This window comes from Cotesia glomerata, linkage group LG6 (assembly GCF_020080835.1).
Source record: "Cotesia glomerata isolate CgM1 linkage group LG6, MPM_Cglom_v2.3, whole genome shotgun sequence".
NCBI classification, from domain to species: domain Eukaryota; kingdom Metazoa; phylum Arthropoda; class Insecta; order Hymenoptera; family Braconidae; genus Cotesia; species Cotesia glomerata.
This window is the reverse complement of record NC_058163.1, coordinates 26,390,113-26,415,165: the sequence shown is the minus strand read 5'-3', so window position 1 is coordinate 26,415,165 and position 25,053 is coordinate 26,390,113. Positions and strand designations below refer to the sequence as shown.

Genomic DNA, 25,053 nt, shown 5'->3' with positions numbered 1-25,053 from the left:
CTTTCAAGAAAATTTCACGCCTTGAAATATAAAAAAAACTACAAGCGCAATTTTAAAAAAATATTTTCTAGTAACAATTTATTTTTTAAATAAAACCAAAAAATGATAAAATTTCCAACAAAAAAAAATATGAAAATTAAGTTAGCCGACATTTAAATTTTTTATTAAGAAAATTATTACAAAAATAAGAAAAAAAATATTTAATTTGTAAAAAACTTTAAAAACATCAAGTGCAATTTTTAAAAATAATTTTTGGCTCCAATTTAATAAATAAAAAAAATTAGAAACGTCGGCTAACTTTAGTATTATAAAAAATGAAATTTCTTCATGAAAATTAAGTTAGCCGACATTTAAAAATTTTTAAGATTTTTTTTTCATTAAAAAAATGATGACAAAAAAATAAAAAAAATTTTCATTTGTAAAAAACTTTAAAAACTGTAAGTGCAATTTATAAAAAATATTTTTTTGTTCTAATTTAATTATTAAAAAATCTCAAAAAATTAAAAATGTCGGCTAACTTAGTATTATAATTTCTTCTTTGTCTAATATATAAATTTATTCAATATCCGGAATATTGTCAGAAGAAATTTTAGCACTAAAAGATTTGAAATAGTAATCTCACTTTATATTTTATATTCGTCACGTTCCATGTCTAGTGATAGCGATAGTGATAGTAATAGTAAGTAGAATAGAAGAGAGTAAGAGCGTTATGCCGACAAGTGATCACAGAGAGTACCAGAGTAAAGAGAAGTATATTATATACATATATATAGAAGTAAACTCGAGAGAAATCCAATGATGGTGTACACTCAAAGATTAGTGCAAGTATATGGCATTGTATATATTATATATGTCGCATATCACATATCACATACGGGGAATAGATATAGATATTATATGTGATGTATGTAATGATATAACATACTGTGATGAGCCGAAAAAGAGGAGCGAAGGGTGGGAGAGACGGTGAGCGTCGCGACGCCTCAGTTTTCTCAGTCTCCGCCCAACCGGCATCGTATTAACCCGCGTTTGCAAGCTCCGTCTCTTAAAAACAAAAAAACCGCCAATTGTCTCCTTTCTATTTAAGTTGCTAGTTTTTTTTCTGAATATTAAAAATTTTTTTTATTTATTTATTAATAATTAGGAGAGATTTTTATTTAGATTTTATACTTATTTTTCGTTACGATATTTTGTAAATTTTACTGGAAAAAATTAATTAATAAATAAAAAGGATTAAAGTTAAATTATTTAGTTTAGTAAGATGACAACTTTCTGGGTCAGTTAATCGTGTGATAAGTGTGTGGTACCTTGGGTGTTAGCTGAGAAAAACTAAAAGCGCCAGTTAATCGTTTCTCTGGAGGCGTTAAGAAAACAGTCAAGATCAATCGCTGCGCGAAAATGTCGAGACGACAAGGTAATTTTTATTGTTAAAAAAAATTAGTGAAAATTAAAAAAAATTTTTTTTTTTTTTAAAGAAAAACAAAATTTTTTTTTTTTTAATTTTTAAATTAAATTATTTTTTTAAATTATTAATTTTTGAATATTTGGTCTTAAAAAAAAATTCGCGCCAAATATCAAGTGAATTAAATTTATATTTTGATTTTTTTTTATAAAAAAATTTATTAAATAAAATGTAGAAAAATTTTTAAATTGAAATTTTTGAACTTTTAAATTTATTTACATTTTTGGTCTAAAATATGTTAATTATAAATGTAAATAAAATTATTACGTTACCAGTAATTAATAAATTGGATAATTAAAGTATTACGTGCTTAGTTATCACCTTGAATAATCGCATGAAAATTAATCTGGAATTGATTTCCCTTGAAAGTTAATGACAAGTATTATCAATAATTATTATTAATTTAAGAATTAAAAAATTTTGAGATGGTTTGCGTTAAAAAGTTTTATATTTTTAGAAGTTTTATAAATATATACATGAAGTACTTTGACACACTGATCTGGATAATTATAAATTATACATCCTAAATGTGGACTAAAATCCTGAATAAATAATCCGAAATTTTGCCGCACTAGCTTTCAATCCATTGAGTAATTATAGTGCTAAAGACCAAATTGTTTAATGGATCTTTTAATAGTTACATTAATAAGTTAAGAATAGTTCAAAATTTGCGTGTTTATTAATTTTGTCAATATTTACAAAATATTCAATTAAAGAAGATTTATTTTAACATTTATAATTAACCTTTGAGATTGCTTCCAACAAATCGCGAATTCAAAAAATCATTAAATAAATTTATAATAATTCAATTAAAAAAGAAAATAATAATTTTCTACAAAACTTACACTAATTTGTAACTATAATATAATTTATAAAAAAAATTGTTTTATTAAAGTTTCAAAATTAAAAAAACATAAGTGAATATTAAAAACATAAAATAATTTCGTAATAATAATTATAATAAATAAAAAAAAAATTAAATAAAAAATATTAGTATTAAAAAAACAATAATTTTATAACTTGAAATAATTTTTTAAAATTATTTAATAATAATATAATAATAATAATATACTTTATTATTAGCAATTTGCTAGTTTTATATACATATAAACAGAAAAAAAAAAAAAAAAATAAAATAATTATACATTGGATAATTAACATTTCTTAATAATTTTCCTTTACAAAATTTCTTAAATCTATTTCTTAAATCTAATAATAATTATAATAAATTTTAAAAAATTAAATAAAAAATATCAGTATTAAAAAAACAATAATTTTATAACTGGAAATAATTTTTTAAAATTATTTAATAATAATTATAATAAATAAAAAAAAAAATTAAATAAAAAATATCAGTATTAAAAAAAAAATAATTTCTTCCAATTATTTAATAATAAATATAAAAAAATATATAAAAAATATCAGTATTAAAAAAACAATAATTTTATAACTGGAAATAATTTTTTAAAATTATTTAATAATAATTATAATAAATTTTAAAAAATTAAATAAAAAATATCAGTATTAAAAAAACAATAATTTTATAACTGGAAATAATTTTTTCTAATTATTTCTTAATAATTATAATAAATAAAAAAAAAATTAAATAAAAAATATCAGTATTAAAAAAACAATAATTTCTTCCAATTATTTAATAATAAATATAAAAAAATAAATAAAAAATATCAGTATTAAAAAATAAATAATTTTATAATCTAAAAAACTAACAAACTAATTTGAAATTTCCTTTCGCTCATCAAAGCAAATCGAGCGTACATAATATTATCTAATCCAATCTATTTTAGTAGCACGTTAAACTTTGACAAACTACAATAACAAACTTTTTGACTGGTAATATAAATTGTTTTAGCAATTAAACACGAGTTCCAAACATAAATTTAATTTAACTGTCAACGAGGATTAATTTACATCGAAGCGTTATTAAAACCAAAAATTGTATAAATTTATACTATAAAACAATTATTAAAAAACCACTTGAGACAACAATTAGCAATTCCCTCAAAAAATAAAATCCAGATCGCCTGATAAAAATTGTAACGTCTGTTTTTTCCGTCGTTTGACTTTGACAAATACATTATTGAGCTTTAGTTATTCAGTGCGTCGCTTATCCTTATCTTGTTCTGCTGTATAATATATATTATATAGAATGTATTATATGCCAAGACAAGTTGGGTCTTGAATCATCATGGTACCTCTTCTTCTTCCTCCCCTCTTTGCCCCGTTCTTGTTCCTCGACTTGGTTCCTGTGTATTTGCATGCGATCGAACATCGGGAAGTGAATCTCAACAGCTACCCCAATTGTGAGTTTAATTTAACTATCTCTCTCGCTCGCCATCCTGATAGAGGATCCTCAAATTTACATTCGAGACCTGGTTGGTTGCATCTGCCTGCACCGCCACTACGGTATCAGTATTGTATTAATAGTCGAGCACTTGCACAGTCACAATCACATCCATATACAATCTATGTAGTCGTAGTAATAGTTATAGTAATAGTGAAAATAGTATAAGGAAAGTATATAATAGCATAATAGTAGTAGAGGAACTAGGTACTATGTATGTAGCTGCAGCATTGGCAATCTGTGCAGGGTAGTCGAGTGCTGTGTACCCTAGTGGTTAATCTCGTTGTTTGATCAGACTCGCTCGTGCTCATCAATACCAATAATCTATTAATTCAACTACCAGATCCTTGTATTATTTGCATTATTTTCGGGTATTAATACTAGTACTGTACACTTTAGATTATAGCTTCGACTTTTTTTTTTTTTTTTTAATCATTTTCCATGGGAAGATTAATTTTGTAATTTGGTCATGTTAGGCTATGTGCTACAATAAGAAAAATTAAATAAAATAATATGCTAAATTGCAAAAAAAAATATCAAATATTAATTATAAATATGTCGACATATTAAAAATATCTACGATATATATTTTTAAAAAAATAAAATTATAAATGTATATAAAAAATATGAGAATGTAATCTATATTACTCTCACCAATAGTCAATTTATGATGATGTATTTAGGCTGCATTCGAAAATAATTTATCTCTAGATACATAATTAAGAAATGAACCTGTATCTCGTGAACTATTGACATTTTTAAAGATATAAGCTCATCCCGATGTTACACTCATCGAGACCTTTCATTTGAGTACCCACATCAATTTTTCATATATTTTATATATTTATATATATGTATATATGAAAAATATATGAAAAATGCATGTGGGTACTCAAATGAAAGCTCTTGATGAGTGTAACATCGGGATGTGCTTATATCTTTAAAATATATATTATATATATATGTATATATGAAAAATATATCAAAATGCATGTGGGTACTCAAATGAAAGCTCTTGATGAGTGTAACATCGGGATGTGCTTATATCTTTAAAAACATCAATATTCAAGAAAGTACAGTGCAATTTAACAAAAGTCATTATTTAATAAAGCAAAATTTTATTTTGAGGGTATGAGTACAAAAAAAATAATTTATTATGATTTCTTTATAAGTAAAATAAATTTTTTATCAGTGACTCAATTAGCACAATCAATTCATAAATTTTAATAATTAAATACCAAGGTGCGAATAATTATGAGAATTGTCAAGATTCGGTATTAATTCATGCTTGCAAGCTCATTAATATCGTCTTCGACGATATGACTGATTGGATCATGAATTTCTGGAACTTTTTACAAGAAATAGAAGTGCATAGTACATAACACATCGTGGATTGGAGTCCGAGGACCAAAGTAGGGCATTCCAACCCACGTGTATAATTGCCAGCCCGACAAGAAGGCAAGCACGCAGATTAGGGGTACGTTCCTTGTGGTCTGCATGCCTCGCACAATATCTCTCACGGGTTTAAATTTCTGTCATTGTCACTGTACAGGAGATATTTAACGCATGCCGAGTAGCTGTACTCTCTTTTGTACCTTTGTTAATTTTCGGGGTTAATAGTTTAATCTCTGTGGATTTGAGATAACATACCTGCAAATTATTGTTTTTTGTACTTTAATTCTTTCATTGTACAAAAAAAAAAAAACTGAGATTAATTTCAATTATAAAATTGATAGTTTTTTATTGTAATATGTTAATAATGGATATTAAAAAGTACCAATTATAATTATTTAATGTCATAATTAGCGGTCAGGTACTGCGGTTAAATATACGTATATCCATATAAATGTAACAATTGAACAAATAACTTGGGGCAATAGTTTAGCTGACATATTCTAAGCAAATTAATCGGGTAATTCGGTAACACAGCGCGGAAGTCAGTTTTGATGAAACGGATGCACGGGGTCTAGTCTAATATCAATCATCTCGGCTCTCGCCGGTTATATATTTCCACCGTCCGGAGATTAATTAAATCATTGAAATTAACAGGATTATATGAATCACGATGACAATGTCAGGTGACTAATAAATTTTTGTTTGTATTACTGACAACAATAATTGATGATTAATGACGTCCCGGGAAAAAATTTCATATAAATATTCATACATAGCTTGATATGGAAATTACCCGTCAGATCAGATCACAAAACTTTATATAAAAATATGTAGTACATAAATTAAGGTAGTGTTAAAATTATCCAACAGAGGACGAATGGTCGCTTAATCTTCTCACTAATAAAGACTTTTAAATAAAAATTCTACAATAAAAATCATATTTTGACTCCTCTAAAAAGCTTATCTGACATTAAGCTTTAGTTTAATTAAATAATTAACATATTTTTTTAATAATATATACTAAAAAAAAAAACTCTCGAATGGTTTTCAATCGATTTAATCTACTCAGAATGCTTATATATTATTTTTTGACTTTTGACCGACGTTAGTTTTAAAAAATTCCAACAGGCGGCGCATGGTCGCAGAATCATCTCACTAGAAGAGACTTAACTTTCAAAATTTAAGTTTTAGAATAAAAATTATTCTCTCAGGAGCTTATAGGAGATTGTATTATAGATTAATCTATAAAAAATTATTTTTTTATTGTCATATTTAGCTTGATAAGGCAATAAATAAAAAATTGGCCGGACGTAATTAAAAAACAGCACAGTAGCATTTTTTAACAAGCGATAATTGATTTAAAAATTGATAAATAAGTAAATAGACAAAGTGAGCGAAGACTGCCGAGTCTGCTGATAAAATATAAGAAATAAAAAGTAAGTAAAGTATGAGACGAAGAGTCCAAGAGCTTATATCTTTAAAAGCGTCAATATTTAGGAAAGTACAGTGCAATTTAACAAAAATCGTTATTTAATAAAGCAAAATTTTATTTATTTATAGTTCTCAAGTTCACTAAACAATTTTTTTTTAATAATATATATTACAAAAAATTCTCGAATGGTTTTTAATTGATTTACTCTTTTCAGAATGCTTATATATTATTTTTTGACATTTAGTTTTAAAAAATTCCAACAGGTGGCGCATAGTCGCTTAATCTTCTCATTAGAAGAGACTTGATTTTCAAAATTTTAGTTTTAAAATAAAAATTATTCTCTCATGAGCTTATAGGACACTTATAGGATTGTATTATAGATTAATTTATAAAAAATTATTTTTTTATTGTTATTTTAGCTTGATAAGGCAATAAATAAAAAATTGGCCGGACGTAATTAAAAAACAGCACAGTAGCATTTTTTAACAAGCGATAATTGATTTAAAAATTGATAAATAAATAAATAGACAACCGAATGAACGGAAACTGCCGAGTCTGCTGTTAAAATATAAGAAATAGTAAGTAAGTAAGTAAGTAAAGTACGAGACGAAGAGCCGAAGAGCTTAGCTCGTGTCGATAGGTCGAGTTGAATAGTTGCCGTTTGGTTGATCGAGCGCTGGGGTTGCATTAATTTTTGACCTCAATTTTGGCCCCTCGGCCCTCGATAAATACACACACATATACATACATTTACATATTTATGTAGTGCGCTCTTGGCTATTTCTAGAGCAGATGAGGATAGTCGATAGCCGATCCAGGATGCGAGTGTGCGATGGAAGTCAAGTAAAGTGAAAGGCGCGATGAGAATCTCGCCGATAGCTACACGCTTAACTTCAAAGCTCAGTTGATTTGCCGATGCTGTGGCTGTCTATGTTTCAAATCCACGACTATGATTATGATGTGGTATATACAGGCATTTAAATGGTCATGCGTCATAAAATATAAAATCGTGAGAGCTGTCTGATTATCTCAAAACATGTCTACTGGAATTATTTCCTACTGATTTGTTTTCAATACTCTGATTTAATGTTTCCTCACTAATTTATTATTAACTCGTAAATACTCTGCTGAAAAATAATATTTATGACGGATGATTTTACTTTTTGAATATTATTTTATAAATATTCATTTGTTTATTCAACCTCATTTTTTTTTTATTTTAAATATAATTTTATTTATTTTTTTCTATGAGGAAAAATTTTTAAATTCTTTGACAATTTTTTTTTTTTTAATGCAATTAATTTTTTTGTTACTTAAAAATTTTATTGAAAATTTTTTTAAACAATTACAATTTTTTTTTTTTTTTAAAAAATGTTAAAAATTAATTTTTTTATTAAAAAAAATTTTTAATTTAATTTTTTTGCTTAAAAAAAAATTATTGATATTAACTTTTGTACTCTAAAAATTTTTCAACAAGTTATAGAATGTTTTATTTGACATATTGAATTTTTAATCAACTATTATAAAAGCTTAGACAATAATCAAAAATTTATTTTTAATGAATAAAAAAAATTTTCATAAAAAATATTACAGAGCTTTTTGAACATATTATTCAAGGTGAAAATTTTTAGAACGTCTAGATATTTCAGGACAATTTTACGCCTGAATGCATTCTCGTAACTAAATCAATTCTCGGGGCAATTTCGTTCGATCTTGCGGCTCGTAAAAAAAGTTAAAAGTCTCTAAAGTCAATTATTTCCATCATAGAAATTAAAAAAAAAAAATAAAAAAGATAATTTAATTCGCTTCAATTTTATACGCTATGAATTTTGAAAAGAATCTTTTAATTCCACTTTTAATTCGTTATTTTCAATATTTTATTTATTTATTTATTTAATTTATTCCTTATTTTAATAAAAATATTTTCAATAATTAATTTTAATTCATTTATATTTAGTTTTAATTCATTTTGATTAATTAAAAATAATTAATAAACTAAATAAAAATAATTAAAACTACTAATAAACTAATATTAAAAATAATATTAGAAAATATTTTAATAAAAATATTTTCAATATTGACTTTTATATAATTATAAAAATAATAATAATTATAGTCATATGTATTAAATTGACTTTACAGATACAAATTAACGTTATCCTGATTAATTTTGTCATCACTCACTTCAAGTTAAATAAATTGCTAAAATGTGTGATATAAATCCCACAGAATCCCTAAAAAAATTCAGCAATTTTATTCCGCTAAATTACTTTTGCGGAAAAAAATGATTTTTTATAAAAAAACAGAGATAAGGTTTATCGAGAATATCTTAATTAGAAATTTAATTAAATAGAGTCGCTAAAAAATCTGAACATTAGAACGGTTCCGGATTAAGCTTGAGTCCTTTCATAGATCCGACGGACACTTAGAGCTTAAATTCGGCTTTCTCTCCTTACAATAACAGACTGACCTGAAAAAATTACTGACATTACTTTATTTTTTATCAGTAATGGACCTAAATAACCATTAAAGTCTTAACAGTGATGAGCGATGAGTGATCTATTGTAACAGATATAAAAATTTGCAATAATAGCTTACAGTAAAATATTGATAAATATATAAATTTGCAATAATAGCTTGCAGTAAAATATTGAGACTTCAAATTTTGTATTAGAAACTTAAAAAAATAATTTTTTACTCCAACTTTTAGACTGCAAAAAAAATTATATGATTTTTAATTGATTTTATTTATATTATTAATAAAAAATCTACGAAGTAAATGCTTTAATTTTTTTATTCCTTTAATTTGCTTTTAAACAAAGATTTATTTTTTAAGCAATAAGCGCCTCTATCAAATCTCGAATCACGTTTTAATTCCCAAATGCAGCAACAAGAAAATTAAATTCATAATTATCGTCAAAATTAAAATTTTCCGTCGAGAAATTAATAATAATTTTTAATTATTTATTTTGTATTAATGTGACAATTATTGAGTTGATTTATTATTTAGCCATCAATTCTTCGACGTGCTAATTAATACTTGTCTCCTCGTGGATTTACGATTAATAAATAGAATGACGTGACAAGCGCGACTTGATTGGAAATGATTTTATTTTTTTGAGCTTTGTTTTAGTGTTAAATATTCATAGACATCAATACAAGAGCCTGCGTTAAAGTCTGATGACTTTATTACCGTGTCACGGCTTATTGGGGAATCCGATTATTGTTTTAATTTTAAAACGTGGGAAATTTAACGTCGCGGTTCACGTGGATAAGAGTCATCTAATAAATTTTGACCTCGATCAACTATTGATCGCAAATGTGTCGATTGTAGTTATAGTCGCTATTAATTTATTCTCATTTATATTATATTATTATCGTATCACTCATAAATTGTAACTTGGAATAAAGTTGTTATAGATAAGTGTAGACTGTATTTATATTTAAATATAGATAAGTATATAAATGTATAACTGTTACTATTTATTGCCTTTTAAATGGAAATTACTAAGTATGTTATAACGAATTACTTTTGAGAATTAATCGATTTAAATAGACACTGATAAGGAACAAAGGCTGAAATCTTAAACAAATAAATTATGATAGAGAAAATTTTAAATAAAAATGTTGATAGAAATTTTTTTAAATATTTAATTTTTTTATATCAAACTAAAATTTATAAATTCGAAATTTGTAATTTTTAAATAAATAAAGATAATTTTTCTATTTAAATTATCCGCCGTAAATTATTCAATTTAAAATTGGCCATCAAATTATTTCATAAAAAATAAAAATAATTATTTTTAAAAATAATTACCTTGAATCAAAAATATTTTTTTTTATTAAATAATTTTTTTTTATTATCACCAATGGTCAATTTATGATGATAAGTATTTAAGCTGCATTCAAAAATACTCTATCTCTAGATACATAATTAAGAAATGACCCTGTATTTCGTGAACTATTGACATTTTTAAAGATATAAGCTCATCCTGATGTTACACTCATCAAGACCTTTCATTTGAGTACTCACATCAATTTTTCATATATTTTATATATATTATATATATGTAAATATGAAAAATATATGAAAAATTGATGTGGGTACTCAAATGAAAGCTCTTGATGAGTGTAACATCGTAATGAGCTTATATCTTTAAAAATGTCAATAATTAAGAACTGACATTACTATCTTGTCAACTAATGACATTTTTAAAAATATAAGCTCATCCCGATGTTACACTCATTGAGACCTTTCATTTGAGTACCCACGCCAATTTTTCATATATTTATATATATTATATATATATATATATGTATTTATGAAAAATATATGAAAATGCATGTGGGTACTCAAATGAAAGCTCTTGATGAGTGTATCACTGGAATGAGCTTATATCTTTAAAAATGTCAATATTTAAGAAAGTACAGTAGAATTTAATAAATTTCTTGTGAACTATTGACATTTTTAAAGATATAAGCTCATCCCGATGTTACACTTGTCAAGACCTTTCATTTGAGTACTCACATCAATTTTTCATATATTTTATATATATTATATATATGTATATATGAAAAATATATCAAAAATTGATGTGTGTACTCAAATGAAAGCTCTTGATGAGTGTAACATCGTAATGAGCTTATATCTTTAAAAACATCAATATTTAAGAAAGTACAGTGCAATTTAACAAAAGTCATTATTAATTAAAGAAAAATTTTATTTATTTATAGTTTACAAGTCACGGCAGTCACATAGTGACTGCAAGGTTGCTATTTTTTATAAAAGAAAATCCTTCTTTTTTCTCTTTTTAACATTATTCCGCAACAGATCTACTCTTTCACCCCATAACGCTGTAGCCTCCAAGCCAGGAAAATAAAATAATAGAAACTTTAAACAACAGTTTCCATACCTGACTCACCCAGCATAAAAAGCTCAGCTCTGGTGAATAAAAAGCTAATAAAAGCAAAATGTACAAACAATCGAATCGAAAACAAAATCAAGTATGTACCTACATGAAATGAGTGGCACGAGTTAAATTTTTTACTGCTAAAAGAAGTGCAATAAAATTGAAAACGTTGAAATAAAAAAAAATTTTACAGGGAAATTGCGACATAAAGCGGAGCGGAGAGAGAAGTGAGCGTTCGATATGAGAAAGAAAAGCAATGAAATCGTACAACTTCAACTGGTCTCGTAATACGATGGAGCAATTACACGGCTTGGAGATGAATCGGTAGTCGAATGCCCGAATGAGAGAGAAGTTTTCAATCCCTCAACAACTTTTCCCAATAGCCTATCCTCTATTTCTGTTCCTTCTGTTCCTTTACACATGGTTTATATAACTTGTACCGTACATGTGTTGGCATTGCTGAAGGATTTCAAGCTGGAACTGCCAAGGGTAATGCTGTTCCGTTCCCGTGTCGCTGGAGTTTTAGTTCGCTGCTTGTGTTTGGATTCCAGTATCTAGATTCAGGATCTTCGTCGGTGTGGGTTATTTATTTTGTAGGTGAATCGAAAGTACGTCAAGTAGAACTTAAAATAGGAGTTAGTTTTCTCCTTAAGCCTTCTATTGTGTTATATATTTTATTTTAAATTATATTGAGTGGATAGGTGAGGAAAAAAAACAAAGAAAGTAAAGAGGCAATGACGTCATTCAATAACACTCTATAAACATTTTTTTTTTTTAATATTTGCGCACAAATATGTGGATTAAGTTTATCGAGTAAATTCAATTTTTTAATTTTTTATTTTTGGTTAAATTTAATTTTTTTATTGGCTTGAAATTTTTTGAAACATTAAAAAATTAATTTAATTCAATTGTGATTTGTTAAAGTATATTTTATTTGAAACTATTGTTTAATATCTTGAATATTTAAATTAATAAAAATCTTTAATAACATAAATTCGTTGGATAAAATAAATTTCTGCACTCAGTATATGTAAAAATAAAATTTTTTATGAAAAAATACGATTGTCACATCGTAATCCAAGATTACACTTGAAATATTTAAGAATTTTTTACTTATACTAATTTTTACGATGTAAAATAATAAATATTTGTACAAAAGTATAAATTTAAAAATTTTAGAAGACAGAAAAAAAATTGTTAATGCTAAATTTTCTTGGCTTAAAAAAATATCAAAGAAAGCATCAAAATTTTTGAATAGTCAAATTTTTTTGAGTCAAAAAATTTTCTTTTTGCTACAAAATAACTTTAACTTTCTTGTTCCAAAAAATTAAATTTTTTTATCGTACAATTTTTTTTCGTGGAATTATTAATTACATTTGATTTTATTCTAAGTTAATTTTTTTCTGTAAAATAAAGCATAAAAACTGTGAAATAATTTCATTATTTATCTATCATTTTATCCGAATTTTGATTGGCTCTGCTAGTTATATTATAAATTACTAGTGATTAATTTATTATTTAATTTATTTTAATTAATTGAAAGAACAAGTGTTTTTTTTTTAGTCCAAAAAGAAAGTTTAAAAAATTAAATGATTTTATAAAAAAAAATTGAAATATTTTAAATGGTTAATGGGTATTAAACCCTTCGTAAACAATAAACTTGATTTCTAAAGCACGTCCATACCTGATAAATCGGTAACGTAAAAACCACGTGTCTGAGTAAAATGGGTACAAAAATATTTTTCATGCCTTGGCACTTTGACAAAAGCCTTTCTAGCGAAAAACATCTAGTACTTTTTCAAGTAATATTGATAGTTTTTAACTTTCATAATTTATACTTTTTTTTAGAACGTCTATCGTACAATAACATACCAATTATTTACCGACTAATTATTGTAAACAAAAATGAAAATAATAGTAACTAATTTTTTGTAAAAAATTGTGTTGACTTTTCGTTAAAATAATGTCAACAAGAAACCATTTGATCAATTGCTTGAGCTTAAACAAAAAGTAACAAAAATAAGTTATGAAACGGCGGCTTCCCTTGAGATGTTTAACATTGGGATCTGCAAAAATTTGTTGAAACTTTCTTCGTCTATCCTTATTACATTATCCGTTGGGGTATCTTTGATATAACGCCCTCTTAGCATTAATTTATTGCCTTGAATTAACATTTTTGGAAGATAAATTCTTCCTGACTCTCCGATTAAACTGTTAACTAAAAAAATTTAATCACGATTATAATATCGCACTTGCTACTTTTTAGTGTATTGAACTTTGAAAACTTAAAAATTAAACGTTTAATAAGAAATATAAAATTATAATAAAGAAAATTTTAAAATATTTGATAAAATTTTTCATAATTAGATTTCAGTAAAACTATTAACACATTCAAAATTTTTTAAGAAAAGAATATTCTTAAAAAAATAACGAAGAATTTGCTTTGAAATTTAAAATATTACTTTGGCATCAAGTCTCCAAAAGCGAGAATTTTTACCGACCATGCGCCGCCTAGCGGAAGCTTTAAAAACTACGGTATTTCTTTTTTTTTTAATTTAAGAAATTACTAGCAATCTTGCAGTCACGATGCGACTGCCGTGACTTGTGAACTATAAATAAATAAAATTTTGCTTTATTAAATAATTACTTTTGTTAAATTGCATTGTACTTTTTTAACTATTGACATTTTTAAAGATATAAGCTCATCCCGATGTTACACTCATCAAAAGCTTTCATTTGAGTACCTACATGCATTTTTCATATATTTTATATATTTATATATATATTATATATATGTATATATGATAAATATATCAAAAATGCATGTGGGGTCTCAAATGAAAGCTCTTGATGAGTATAATATCGGGATGAGCTTATATTCTTAAAATATATATAATATATATGTATATATGACAAATATATCAAAAATGCATGTGGGTACTCAAATGAAAGGTCTTGATGAGTGTAACATCGGGATGAGCTTATATCTTTAAAAATGTCAATAGTTCACAAGATACAAGGTCATTTCTTAATTATGCATCTAGAAATAGAGCATTTTCGAATGCAGCCTAAATACTTATCATCATAAATTGTCTATTGGTGAGAATGATATGAAACCTTTAAAAGGCACAACTCTAGGTCAAGACCTTTCTAATGATACTAAATTTAACCATAAAAATCCATTTTATCATATAAATACACTGGCCACAACATTTTTCTTATTCTCTTAATAATATAAATTATTCCATAAATTACACAGAAAAAAATTTTCTTAAAAAAATAGAGTTAAATAAAAAAAAAACTCTACAATAACTAAATGATAATTTTAACTATTCAATTTTCTCCGTGTTTCTTTAAGAAATTTAAATTAACTTGAAAGAAAAACAAAATTGCTAACATAAATTTGTCTTTGACAAACCAAACCCTTTCCCGAAAAATAAATAACTTTTAAATGGAATTTATTTATACTATGTACAAACCTGTTATATATTCATACAAATATAATTCATCAGAGGTATTATTCCCGCGAAACAAAAGCCGAGAGACAAATAATCGATCGATCTTTACAACAAAAAGCTTTGTAGTTAGACACTCAAAGAGATGAAATGTTGATTTTAGACTTTTTACATTACTTTGCTTTCAATCAACAGAATTTTTTATTTCGTTGTCTCTTTCCGTCAGTCACCCTTCGTCTGCACAGATTTTACAACAGATATAGGTCATTTTAAATTTCAGGAGCTGACTCAGTGATCTGTCGCTGAGTGATCTGTGAGCCGAGACCTGAATCGATGTAACGCTGTGAAAAAAGCTCAAAAAAAAAAGAGATCGCTGGGGATGTTTAAGATATCAATGAAGGGGGTAGTCATCATCTTTGTAGAGAGGCAGATGGAGTTGCCCTAAATCTAAATCTCGAGGCTCACTCCACTAATATCAAATCCATCGATGCTTTTTATGTTTTATACTCGTCATTTCGTTTTATGAGCTGGGGAATTTACACGTCAGCTATTTATAAAGTCGGGATTTATTTTTTAATTAAATTATACACTCGTGGGTATGTTTTGATATTTTAATTAATTTTAATCATTAATATATAGACACAAAAATTTAATTTAATTATTCACTGAAAAAATTACTTATTTTGAAGTTTTTTATTTAAATTGTAATAATTTTAAAAAAATTATTAAATGCATGAATAAAATAAAATAAAATTAATTTTTAAAAAAATCTGGTTTGAACTAGTCATTTTAAAATTTTTTTACTATATAAATAAAAAATTTGTAGAAAATTTTGTTTTAAATATTTAACAATATATTTTGAGTTAATTTAAGAACATTAAGGGAAAAAAGTATCAAAATTACACATAAAAGTGGTAAAAAGTTTGGAAAATTCAAAAATGCACGCCTCATAATCTCATTTTTCACAATAAAATTGATTAAAATAAAATATAAAAAGCAAAATAATAAAAAGATAATTTAAAATCATAAAAAGTCATTTTAAGATACAATTTTTTGTGAATTTTTTTACTATTAAAATAAAATTTACAAAGTAAAAAATTTTATGTTAAATATTGAACAATTTTTTTGGGTTAATTTAAGAAAATTAGAGCAAAAAAAAATGAAAATTACACATAAAAGTTTGGAAAATCGAAAAGTGCACATCTCATAATCTCATTTTTCACAATAAAATTAATTAAAATGAATTATAAAAAGTAAAATAATAAAAAGGTAATTTAAAATAATAAAAGGTCATTTTAAAATACAATTTTTTGTGAATTTATTTATAAACATAAAAATAAAATTTACAAAGTAAAAAATTTGTACAAAATTTTGTGTTAAATATTTAACAACTTTTTTTTTGGGTTGATTTAAGAAAATCAAGAGAAAAAAGTATTAAAATTATACATAAAAGTAAAAAGTTTGGAAAATCCAAAAATACACGCCTCATAATCTCATTTATCACAATAAAATTGATTAAAATAAAATATGAAGAGCAAAATAATAAAAAAATAATAAAAGGTCACTTTAAAATACAATTTTTTGTGAATTTTTTTATAACCATAAAAATAAAATTTATAAAGTAAAAAATTTTGTGTTAAATATTTAACAATTTTTTTTGAGTTGATTTAAAAAAATTAAGAGAAAAAAGTATTAAAATTATACATAAAAGTAAAAAGTTTGGAAACTCTAAAAATGCACGCCTCATAATTTCATTTTTCACAATAAAATTGATTAAAATAAATTATAAAAAGTTTCTTAAAATGTTCATAAATTATTAAAGTGAAACTAAAAATCAAAATGCAGTGTACAAAAGCTTAAATGTCACAGCCGTAGTAGCTTGAGTATAAATAATGAGATATGTTTGCAAGAGACATGAAATTCAATATAGTATAATGGATCCGAAAAGCTAAGAACAAAACGCTTTTCATTATCTTTAATCCAAACAATCCCGAAGCTTACCTCTACTGTATTATATATATACGTATATTACCATTATCACTATCACGTATGTACATATGTACTCGCTATATCCACATATATATGACAAAGATATGTATATAATAAAATAGAATAGAGTAGTCTTGAGCACACCACCCGTTGTGCGTTTAATTGTGGCCTAATTATAACACGCCCTCACACTTTACTTCCAGAGTACTCACACTAACTTGCCAAGTGCTTCATTCCATCTCACGCTACATATATACTAAACTGCATTTATATACATATGTAAGAGTAACATAACACACTTGCATCCGCGGATAATAGCAAGGTCGAGGCTTACAGTAGGTCGAAGAGACGCCAGCTAAAAATTAGTCTCTTTTATTTAAGATAAAACTTTTTTTATTATTATTTTAAATTATTTTTCAGTAAATAATTAATTCGTTTTTTTTTTTTTTTTTTTATAAAATTAATTTTAAAAATATTTACTAAATTTATAAAATAGATTTTTTTGTTATTTTAAATTATTTTTTAATAAATAATTAATTCGTTTTTTTATTTGATTAATTAATTTTAAAAATATTTACTTAATTAATAAAATAAATTTTTTTTTTATTTTTCAATAAATAATTAATTCGTTTTTTAATTAATGAAATTAATTTTGAAAATATTTACTAAATTTATAGAATAAATTTTTCTTTTTTATTATTTTAAATTATTTTTCAATAAATAATTAATTCGTTTTTTTATTTGATTAATTAATTTTAAAAATATTTACTTAATTTATAAAATAGATTTTTTTTTTTTTTTAAAAAAGATTTGTACTTAAAAAGAGCTTTTTTTTAGCACAAAGTAAGTGGTTGATGTAAACACTGAATTAACAGTAATTACAATTATGAAAATTACAGAAAGAGATTGTGAATAAAAAAGTACTCTAGTTATATAGTAGCGTAAGGAAGGATTTAAACGTGTAATTGTTTGAGTACGAGTTCTGAATAAAAATCAAGAAAAAGTTAAAAAATTGTTTTTAAAGAAGATAAATGTTATTATGGTTTTGAACTATGAATAATAAATAAATATAATAATAGAGATGAGAATTGAGATAGATTGTTGGATATGACTGCTGGAGAGTGACAAGACTGCAGCGCCAAATTAAATGGAGTGTAGGTGAAGTGTCTGTCCAGCTAGGGAAGCTAAGAGAAAATAATAATGACGGTAAAATAGAAGTTAAGGTGAAACACATTCATACTAACGTTTAGTGCGCGAGTGACATTGACGTTAATGAACTGTAATTTCACCCACTCCTTTCATTTCTTTTCCATTGTTTTATTATAGAAAGAAGCTTGCTATCATGATTATAATTATAAAAATAATTTTTAACTTTTTGCGTGATGAAAGTCCGTGACAGTAAATTACTAAAATTTTGGTTTATTAAATAATGAATTTTGTTAAATTGCATTGTACTTTCTTAATTATTGACATTTTTAAATTAATAAGCTCATCCCGATGTTACACACATCAAGAGCTTTCATTTGAGTACACACATGCATTTTTCATATATTTTTCATAAATACATATATATAATATATATTTTAAGGATATAAGCTCATTTTGATGTTACACTCAACAAGAGCTTTCATTTAAGTACCCACATGTATTTTTGATATATTTTTCATATATACATATATATAATATATATAAATACATGAAAAATGGATGTGGGTACTCAAATGAAAGGTCTTGATGAGTGTAATGTCAGAGTGAGCTTATATCTTTAAAAATATCATTAGTTGACAAGATAGCAATGTCAGTTCTTAATTACTGACATTTTTAAAGATATAAGCTCATCCCGATGTTACACTCAACAAGAGCTTTGATTTAAGTACCCACATGTATTTTGATATATTTGTCATATACACATAAATATAATATATATAAATATATGAAAAATTGATGTGGGTACTCAAAAAAAAGGTCTCGATGAGTGTAACATCGGAATTAGCTTATATCTTTAAAAATGTCAATAATTGATAAAATAGCAATGTCAATTCTTAAATATTGACATTTTTAAAGATATAAGCTCATTCCGATGTTACACTCAAGAGCTTTCATTTGAGTACCCACATCAATTTTCCATATATTTTTCATATATTAAATATATTATATAAATGTATAAATGAAAAATATATCAATAATGCATGTGGGTACTCAAATGAAAGGTCTTGATGAGTACAACATCAGGATGAGCTTATAAAGCATTTTTAAATGCAACCTAAATACTTATCATAATAAATTGACTAAAATCTGAATTTATCATATGACAATCCTGAAAACAAAATTTTTCTTATTCTCTTAATAATATAGATTTTAAAATGTTTAATTTAGCTTTATTTTGAAGCTTGTTTTTTACTTATTTAAGCTCTAATTTATTCAATAAATTTGACGTCTAATTTTAATTAATAATTTATAAAGCAAAAAAAAGACAACTCGACAAGTAGATAGTCTTGAGGGTGGGGAAAAAATTAAAAAGTTAATGTAATGTAAGAGAATACTTCTCAAGATGAGAGGAAAACAATGTACACGTGTATGCAAATAGCCGAGGACGAGTGAAAAGATAAACACGTTTGATAAATACCGCGTTAAATTTCAATCTTCGCAGAGAAAATAGCAATAAACAACAAAATAAAAGACAACTGACTGAAAGGGACCGGATATTGCCGTTTGGGTTAGTTTGATTTTTAACGGGTGAAAGAATGTGCGGTGGCTCGGTCTGGGACAAAAGACTGGATAAGAGGAATAAATGAAATAAAAATGAGGATTGAACTTGCGGTCGTTGAGGGGAGCAAAAAGCTCTATTGGAGATCACATCTGGCCTCAGTTAAGTTAACATCTTCTTAGTTTTTCCATTCTTATTTTTATTTTTATTCTTATTCTGCTCTCTTGTGTACGATGACCCAATAAAGTTCGCTCGCCTCTTTCTAAAGAGAACTAAAGCTCAGATTATTCGTATCAACATTTCAGTTTACTTTTTCTGGTTTTTACTATCTGCGAAATCTCAGAAAAATCTTTTTTTTTTTTCTTCATGAAAATTATTTTGATAACACACAACCCCGCGGATATTTTTCCGCGAATAAAAATATTCTTTATATTTTTACATACTGAGTAGAATATCAGATTTTAAATAAATTTATAATTTTATTTTTTTAGTTTTGGTTCGCTACGTATGAAAGCACTGTAAAGGAAAAAAAAATAATAATTTTACGGGCAGCCGGCGGTATTGATTTATGTTGAGAGCCAAAAAATACTTTAGAGTTTTGTAGATATTTCATAAAAAAGTTTTTTATTATTTTTAACAAAAGTTTAAGTTGAATCTTGAAAGTTATAGTATAATATATAATTTTATTTTTAGCCTGATTTTTTTGCTATTAAATTCAAAGATGTTTATTGGATTATATTTATTATTAAATTATGCAATATTAAGTGAGTGTGAAATTATCCAATAAATTTTTAGTTTAATATCTCTTGATGCCGAGTGGGGTTCATTTAAATTGGTAACTTCGGTTAAATCTTATAAGTCGTAAAAGCTTTTTAGATCTGACTCGTATCATATATTTGTTTGGATTAATGTATGTATATGGGTGATTCTCTGTAAGGACGTTTTAAATCTGTACAAAATTTTCCGACCAAATTATTATTCATTTTATTAGAAAAAAAATTAACAAGGGCTACAAAACTATCAGCTTAATTATAATAAATAAACAGCCGAATTAATTTTTGCTTTTTCGATATTTGTGTATCTTTTGCCATATAATATCACAGGGGACTGATTTTTTTTATCAAATTGAGAAAAATCAAGCAAACTATTTCAATGCATTCAACTATTTAAGTTCTCAATTAAGGTTTACATTAATTAGAATAATATTAAGACTTATGGATCGAATTTTATAAATAAATTATAAACAAAAATAGCTGCCAGGGACTGAGTTTTGAAGTGGCCCAGACACATATTTCCAGAACAAACTTTGGTTTAATGAATTTAATGAAACAAATTAACTTTCGGTACTTTCTATTGAAGAAAATTGTTAGTTAACTAATTAAGTTTATAAACATTACCCATGTAGAAAAATATTATATTCTAATATAATCTGAATATAATAATTTTCGCAGATAATGAAATATAATATGATTATATTGTAAAATAATAAGATTATATGTATTCCAATATAATGCATTATATAATGTAAACTGAAAATCTGTAAATTCTGAAGTTTAGCTATAACAAACTAATAAACAGTCAACACAATAATAAATTTCCTAGTAGTCTTGCTAAACCTGTCGAGGAAAAACCACAAATAAAAATTTATTTTTTACTTTTGGAATAATAAAAAAAAACTAGAAATCGGTTGAACGCGCAGACCAACCCTAGATCTTCCCGCTAAGTTTGAATTCGAAGCAACAATTGATTCCAAAATTTATAGTTCCGAAAATTATCTCAGAGAAAAAAAAAGGTGCAACTTTTGCATTTCATGAAATAATAATCAATGTTTTGGAATAATTCAATTTTTTTAGATCTTTTAGAAATTTTTCATTTGCAATTATACGAGAATTCGGGAGATGTTTCGTGAAGTAGCGGTTGAGCTAGATTATATCGAAGGAAAAGTTTTAAAAGTAAAAAATTATGTTTGTTCACTAAAAAATTTAAGTTTACAAACCTAATTTTGACAAAATTTGAAAAATTACATTGTTTTATAATGAATATTTTGACAAAAATATACTGTAAATATTTATTAACCTGTGAGTTAAATCGAATAAAAATATCATGCAGTAACTATGTGAATTAATAATTATTTTTAGTAAAATTTAAATTATTTATAGCAAAATCATCTGAACTCCAAAATTTTCAGCTATCTACAATACAATATAATACATTATATTGAAATACAATCTCGTTTTATTACAATATAATCTAATTATATTCCATTATATGCGCAAATTATTATATTCAGATTATATTGCAATATAATATTTTTCTACATGGGTATGAACCAAATTATATATTATTGACGAATAACTTAAAATTTAATCTTAAAGTTTTAATTTTGGGACTGGGACAGCCCAGGGGACTGACATTTCGGTGGTTTATGAATTTATAGCAAAAAATCCAAAATTTATTCCATTTTAGTTTTCAATGCTCCAAATATAAATGTTTTTTTACTTTCGTAATAAATTTTTTTAGTAACAAAATAACAATTTTTCTAATAAAAAAATGCCTGGGACAGCAAAAAACATCCTTACAGAGAATCACCCATACATGGAAGAATGTGACAAATGTAAGTAAGGGTGGATGAAAAAAATTTTCTGCAGCTTTAATTGTCATGGATTGTGCTCTCAGGTAATAGATAATATTTGTTTTGAAATGGAGTAAGTGATTTTGGGCATTTTTCCAACGCGAGTTAAATAACAGCAATTAACTGGGTGAAATGTAATAATAATAATAATAATAATAATAATAATAATAATAATAATAATAATAATAATAATAATAATAATAATAATGTTGAATTTTGTTTAAATTAATAATGAATTTTGTTTAAATTTAACTGCGTAATTAATTGGTGGAAAGGAAAAAGAATAAATAAAATGTGATTTGTTAGAAGTGTACTATAGAGTGCATCGGAGCTGGTGGGACAGGAAAATAGGCTATAATAGTCAGGATAATAAATTATCTTCAGGCATCTCTTTGGAATCGTACCACTACAGCGGAAATTCCAGGGGAAATCGATTTCTATTTTGAAATAAACGACTGTTGACCGTCGTGGGAGTACTTCCGGGCAACCGATTACACGCCGCATTGTTTTCACCAATGAGATTCAATCGCTTGGAATTGATTCTATTTTAAAAAAATCATACCCTCGATTATTGTGCGCTTGAAAAAAACGAAAACGAATCACTCACGCTTTATGTAGATCAATAAATTAATAAATTGCTTTTTAGATTGAATCATCGGAATTAATAATAATATTTCACTTAGATTTCTAATTTTCTATTTTTAAGTTTAAGTTCCAGCTTTATTTTATTCAAGTTTAATGTTAGAAGCCATGGCAGTGAATTTGGTTATTTTTATCTGTTTCAGTTTTTATCGAGGACCAGTCATGACAGGAACGTACCGGAGATCGGTGAGTACAGGTAGAGTCGTTTTATTGTCAGTAATTTATTTATGAATTTGTTAATTTTTTGGGAATTTTTTTTTTGGTACCACAGTTCACAATATTTGAACCTGTAAAAATAATATTTAGAATTTTTTTTAACATTCATTTTTTATTTTTAAGTTCATAAAAAGTAGAATAATTTTTTTTAAATATTTTCTAATATTTTTTATCATAAAAAAATCTAGTGACCGTGAAACTAAACAATTATCTAAGTTTTTACATTAAAACAATCTTAAGTAAAATCTCTCTCTAATTACTAATTGCCAATTTGGTAATTACATTTGGTAACGGTCCAGAAGTGAGACCACTTGCTTGTGTCAGAAAAAAATGTTCAACTAAAAAACGTCAGCACCGAAAAGTCTGCCGGTATTTTATTCAATTAATTCCACTGAGAAGGATTTATTAAGTGTTAATAAATTCAATTTTGTTTTGAAAAGAATTTATTCATTTATCAAAAATAGTAATTATTACTAACAACCTTGCAGTCACTACGTGACTGCCGTGACTTGTGAATTAAAAATAAATCAAATTTTGCTTTATTAAATAATGAATTTTGTTAAAATCCACTGTACTTTTTTAATTATTGACATTTTTAAAGATATAAGCTCATCCTGATGTTACACTCATCAAGAGCTTTCATTTGAGTACCCACATGCATTTTCATATATTTTTCATATATTTATATATATAATATATATAAATATATGAAAAACTGATGTGGGTACTCAAATGAAAGGTCTTGATGAGTATAACATCAAGATGAGCTTATATCATTAAAAATGTCATTAGTGGACAAGATAGCAATGTCAGTTCTTAATTATTGACATTTTTAAAGATATAAACTCATCCTGATGTTACACTCATCAAGAGCTTTCATTTGAGTACCCACATGCATTTTCATATATTTTTCATATATTTATATATATATAATATATATAAATATATGAAAAACTGATGTGGGTATTCAAATGAAAGGTCTTGATGAGTATAACATCAAGATGAGCTTATATCATTAAAAATGTCATTAGTGGACAAGATAGCAATGTCAGTTCTTAATTATTGACATTTTTAAAGATATAAGCTCATCCTGATGTTACACTCTTCAAGAGCTTTCATTTGAGTACCCACATGCATTTTCATATATTTTTCATATATTTATATATATAATATATATAAATATATGAAAAACTGATGTGGGTACTCAAATGAAAGGTCTTGATGAGTATAACATCAAGATGAGCTTATATCATTAAAAATGTCATTAGTGGACAAGATAGCAATGTCAGTTCTTAATTATTGACATTTTTAAAGATATAAGCTCATCCTGATGTTACACTCTTCAAGAGCTTTCATTTGAGTACCCACATGCATTTTCATATATTTTTCATATATTTATATCTATATATATATATAAAAGAAAGTCGTGTTAGTTACACTATTTATAACTCAAGAACGGCTAAAGCTGTCGGGATGGAACTGCTACCATTCAACACAGAATTTTTCGTAGTTGGTTATAGGTTACTTATTTTTTGGATTTTATCAACTCTTTCTCATTTTTTTTTTACGATTTACTTTTATATACATTTTTCCCCGCTAATAAAAACAAAAGACTCTCATTTTTCATTCATTTGTTTTTAATACGATTTTCTTTTGTTTTTATTATACAACCTAAATATTTGATTGATTTAACGTCATTAAAAAAAAAATTTAGAAAGAAGCTCATTATGACTGGTGAACTAAGTGTTGAAAATTTATATTTATATGCTGATTGTGTGTTTGGTCATGATAATTGGTTCCATGAAATAAAACAGTTAGATTTCTATGAAATCCACTTAAAATGTTGTTGTT

The 25,053-nt window shown here is 25.3% G+C and overlaps 1 protein-coding gene across 8 annotated transcripts in view; it reads left to right on the top strand.

The window, feature by feature from the left end:
* Positions 1-1,010: 1,010 nt before the first annotated feature.
* The window catches only part of LOC123266947 (transient receptor potential-gamma protein), a 64,923-nt gene continuing 40,880 nt past the window's right edge, over positions 1,011-25,053 (top strand). The window contains exons 1-2 of one of the 8 annotated variants that reach the window (XM_044731390.1): positions 1,011-1,414; positions 23,130-23,172. Coding sequence is in view for 6 of the 8 variants with exons in the window: in XM_044731385.1 (XP_044587320.1) it covers positions 15,539-15,612; positions 23,130-23,182 (127 nt within the window). In the remaining 2 variants the exon portion in view is untranslated. Of the gene's footprint in view, positions 1,415-3,764; positions 3,784-15,479; positions 15,613-23,129; positions 23,183-25,053 lie in introns of those variants that run through there. The other 7 variants (XM_044731388.1, XM_044731391.1, XM_044731389.1 and 4 more) reach the window with 7 other exon arrangements.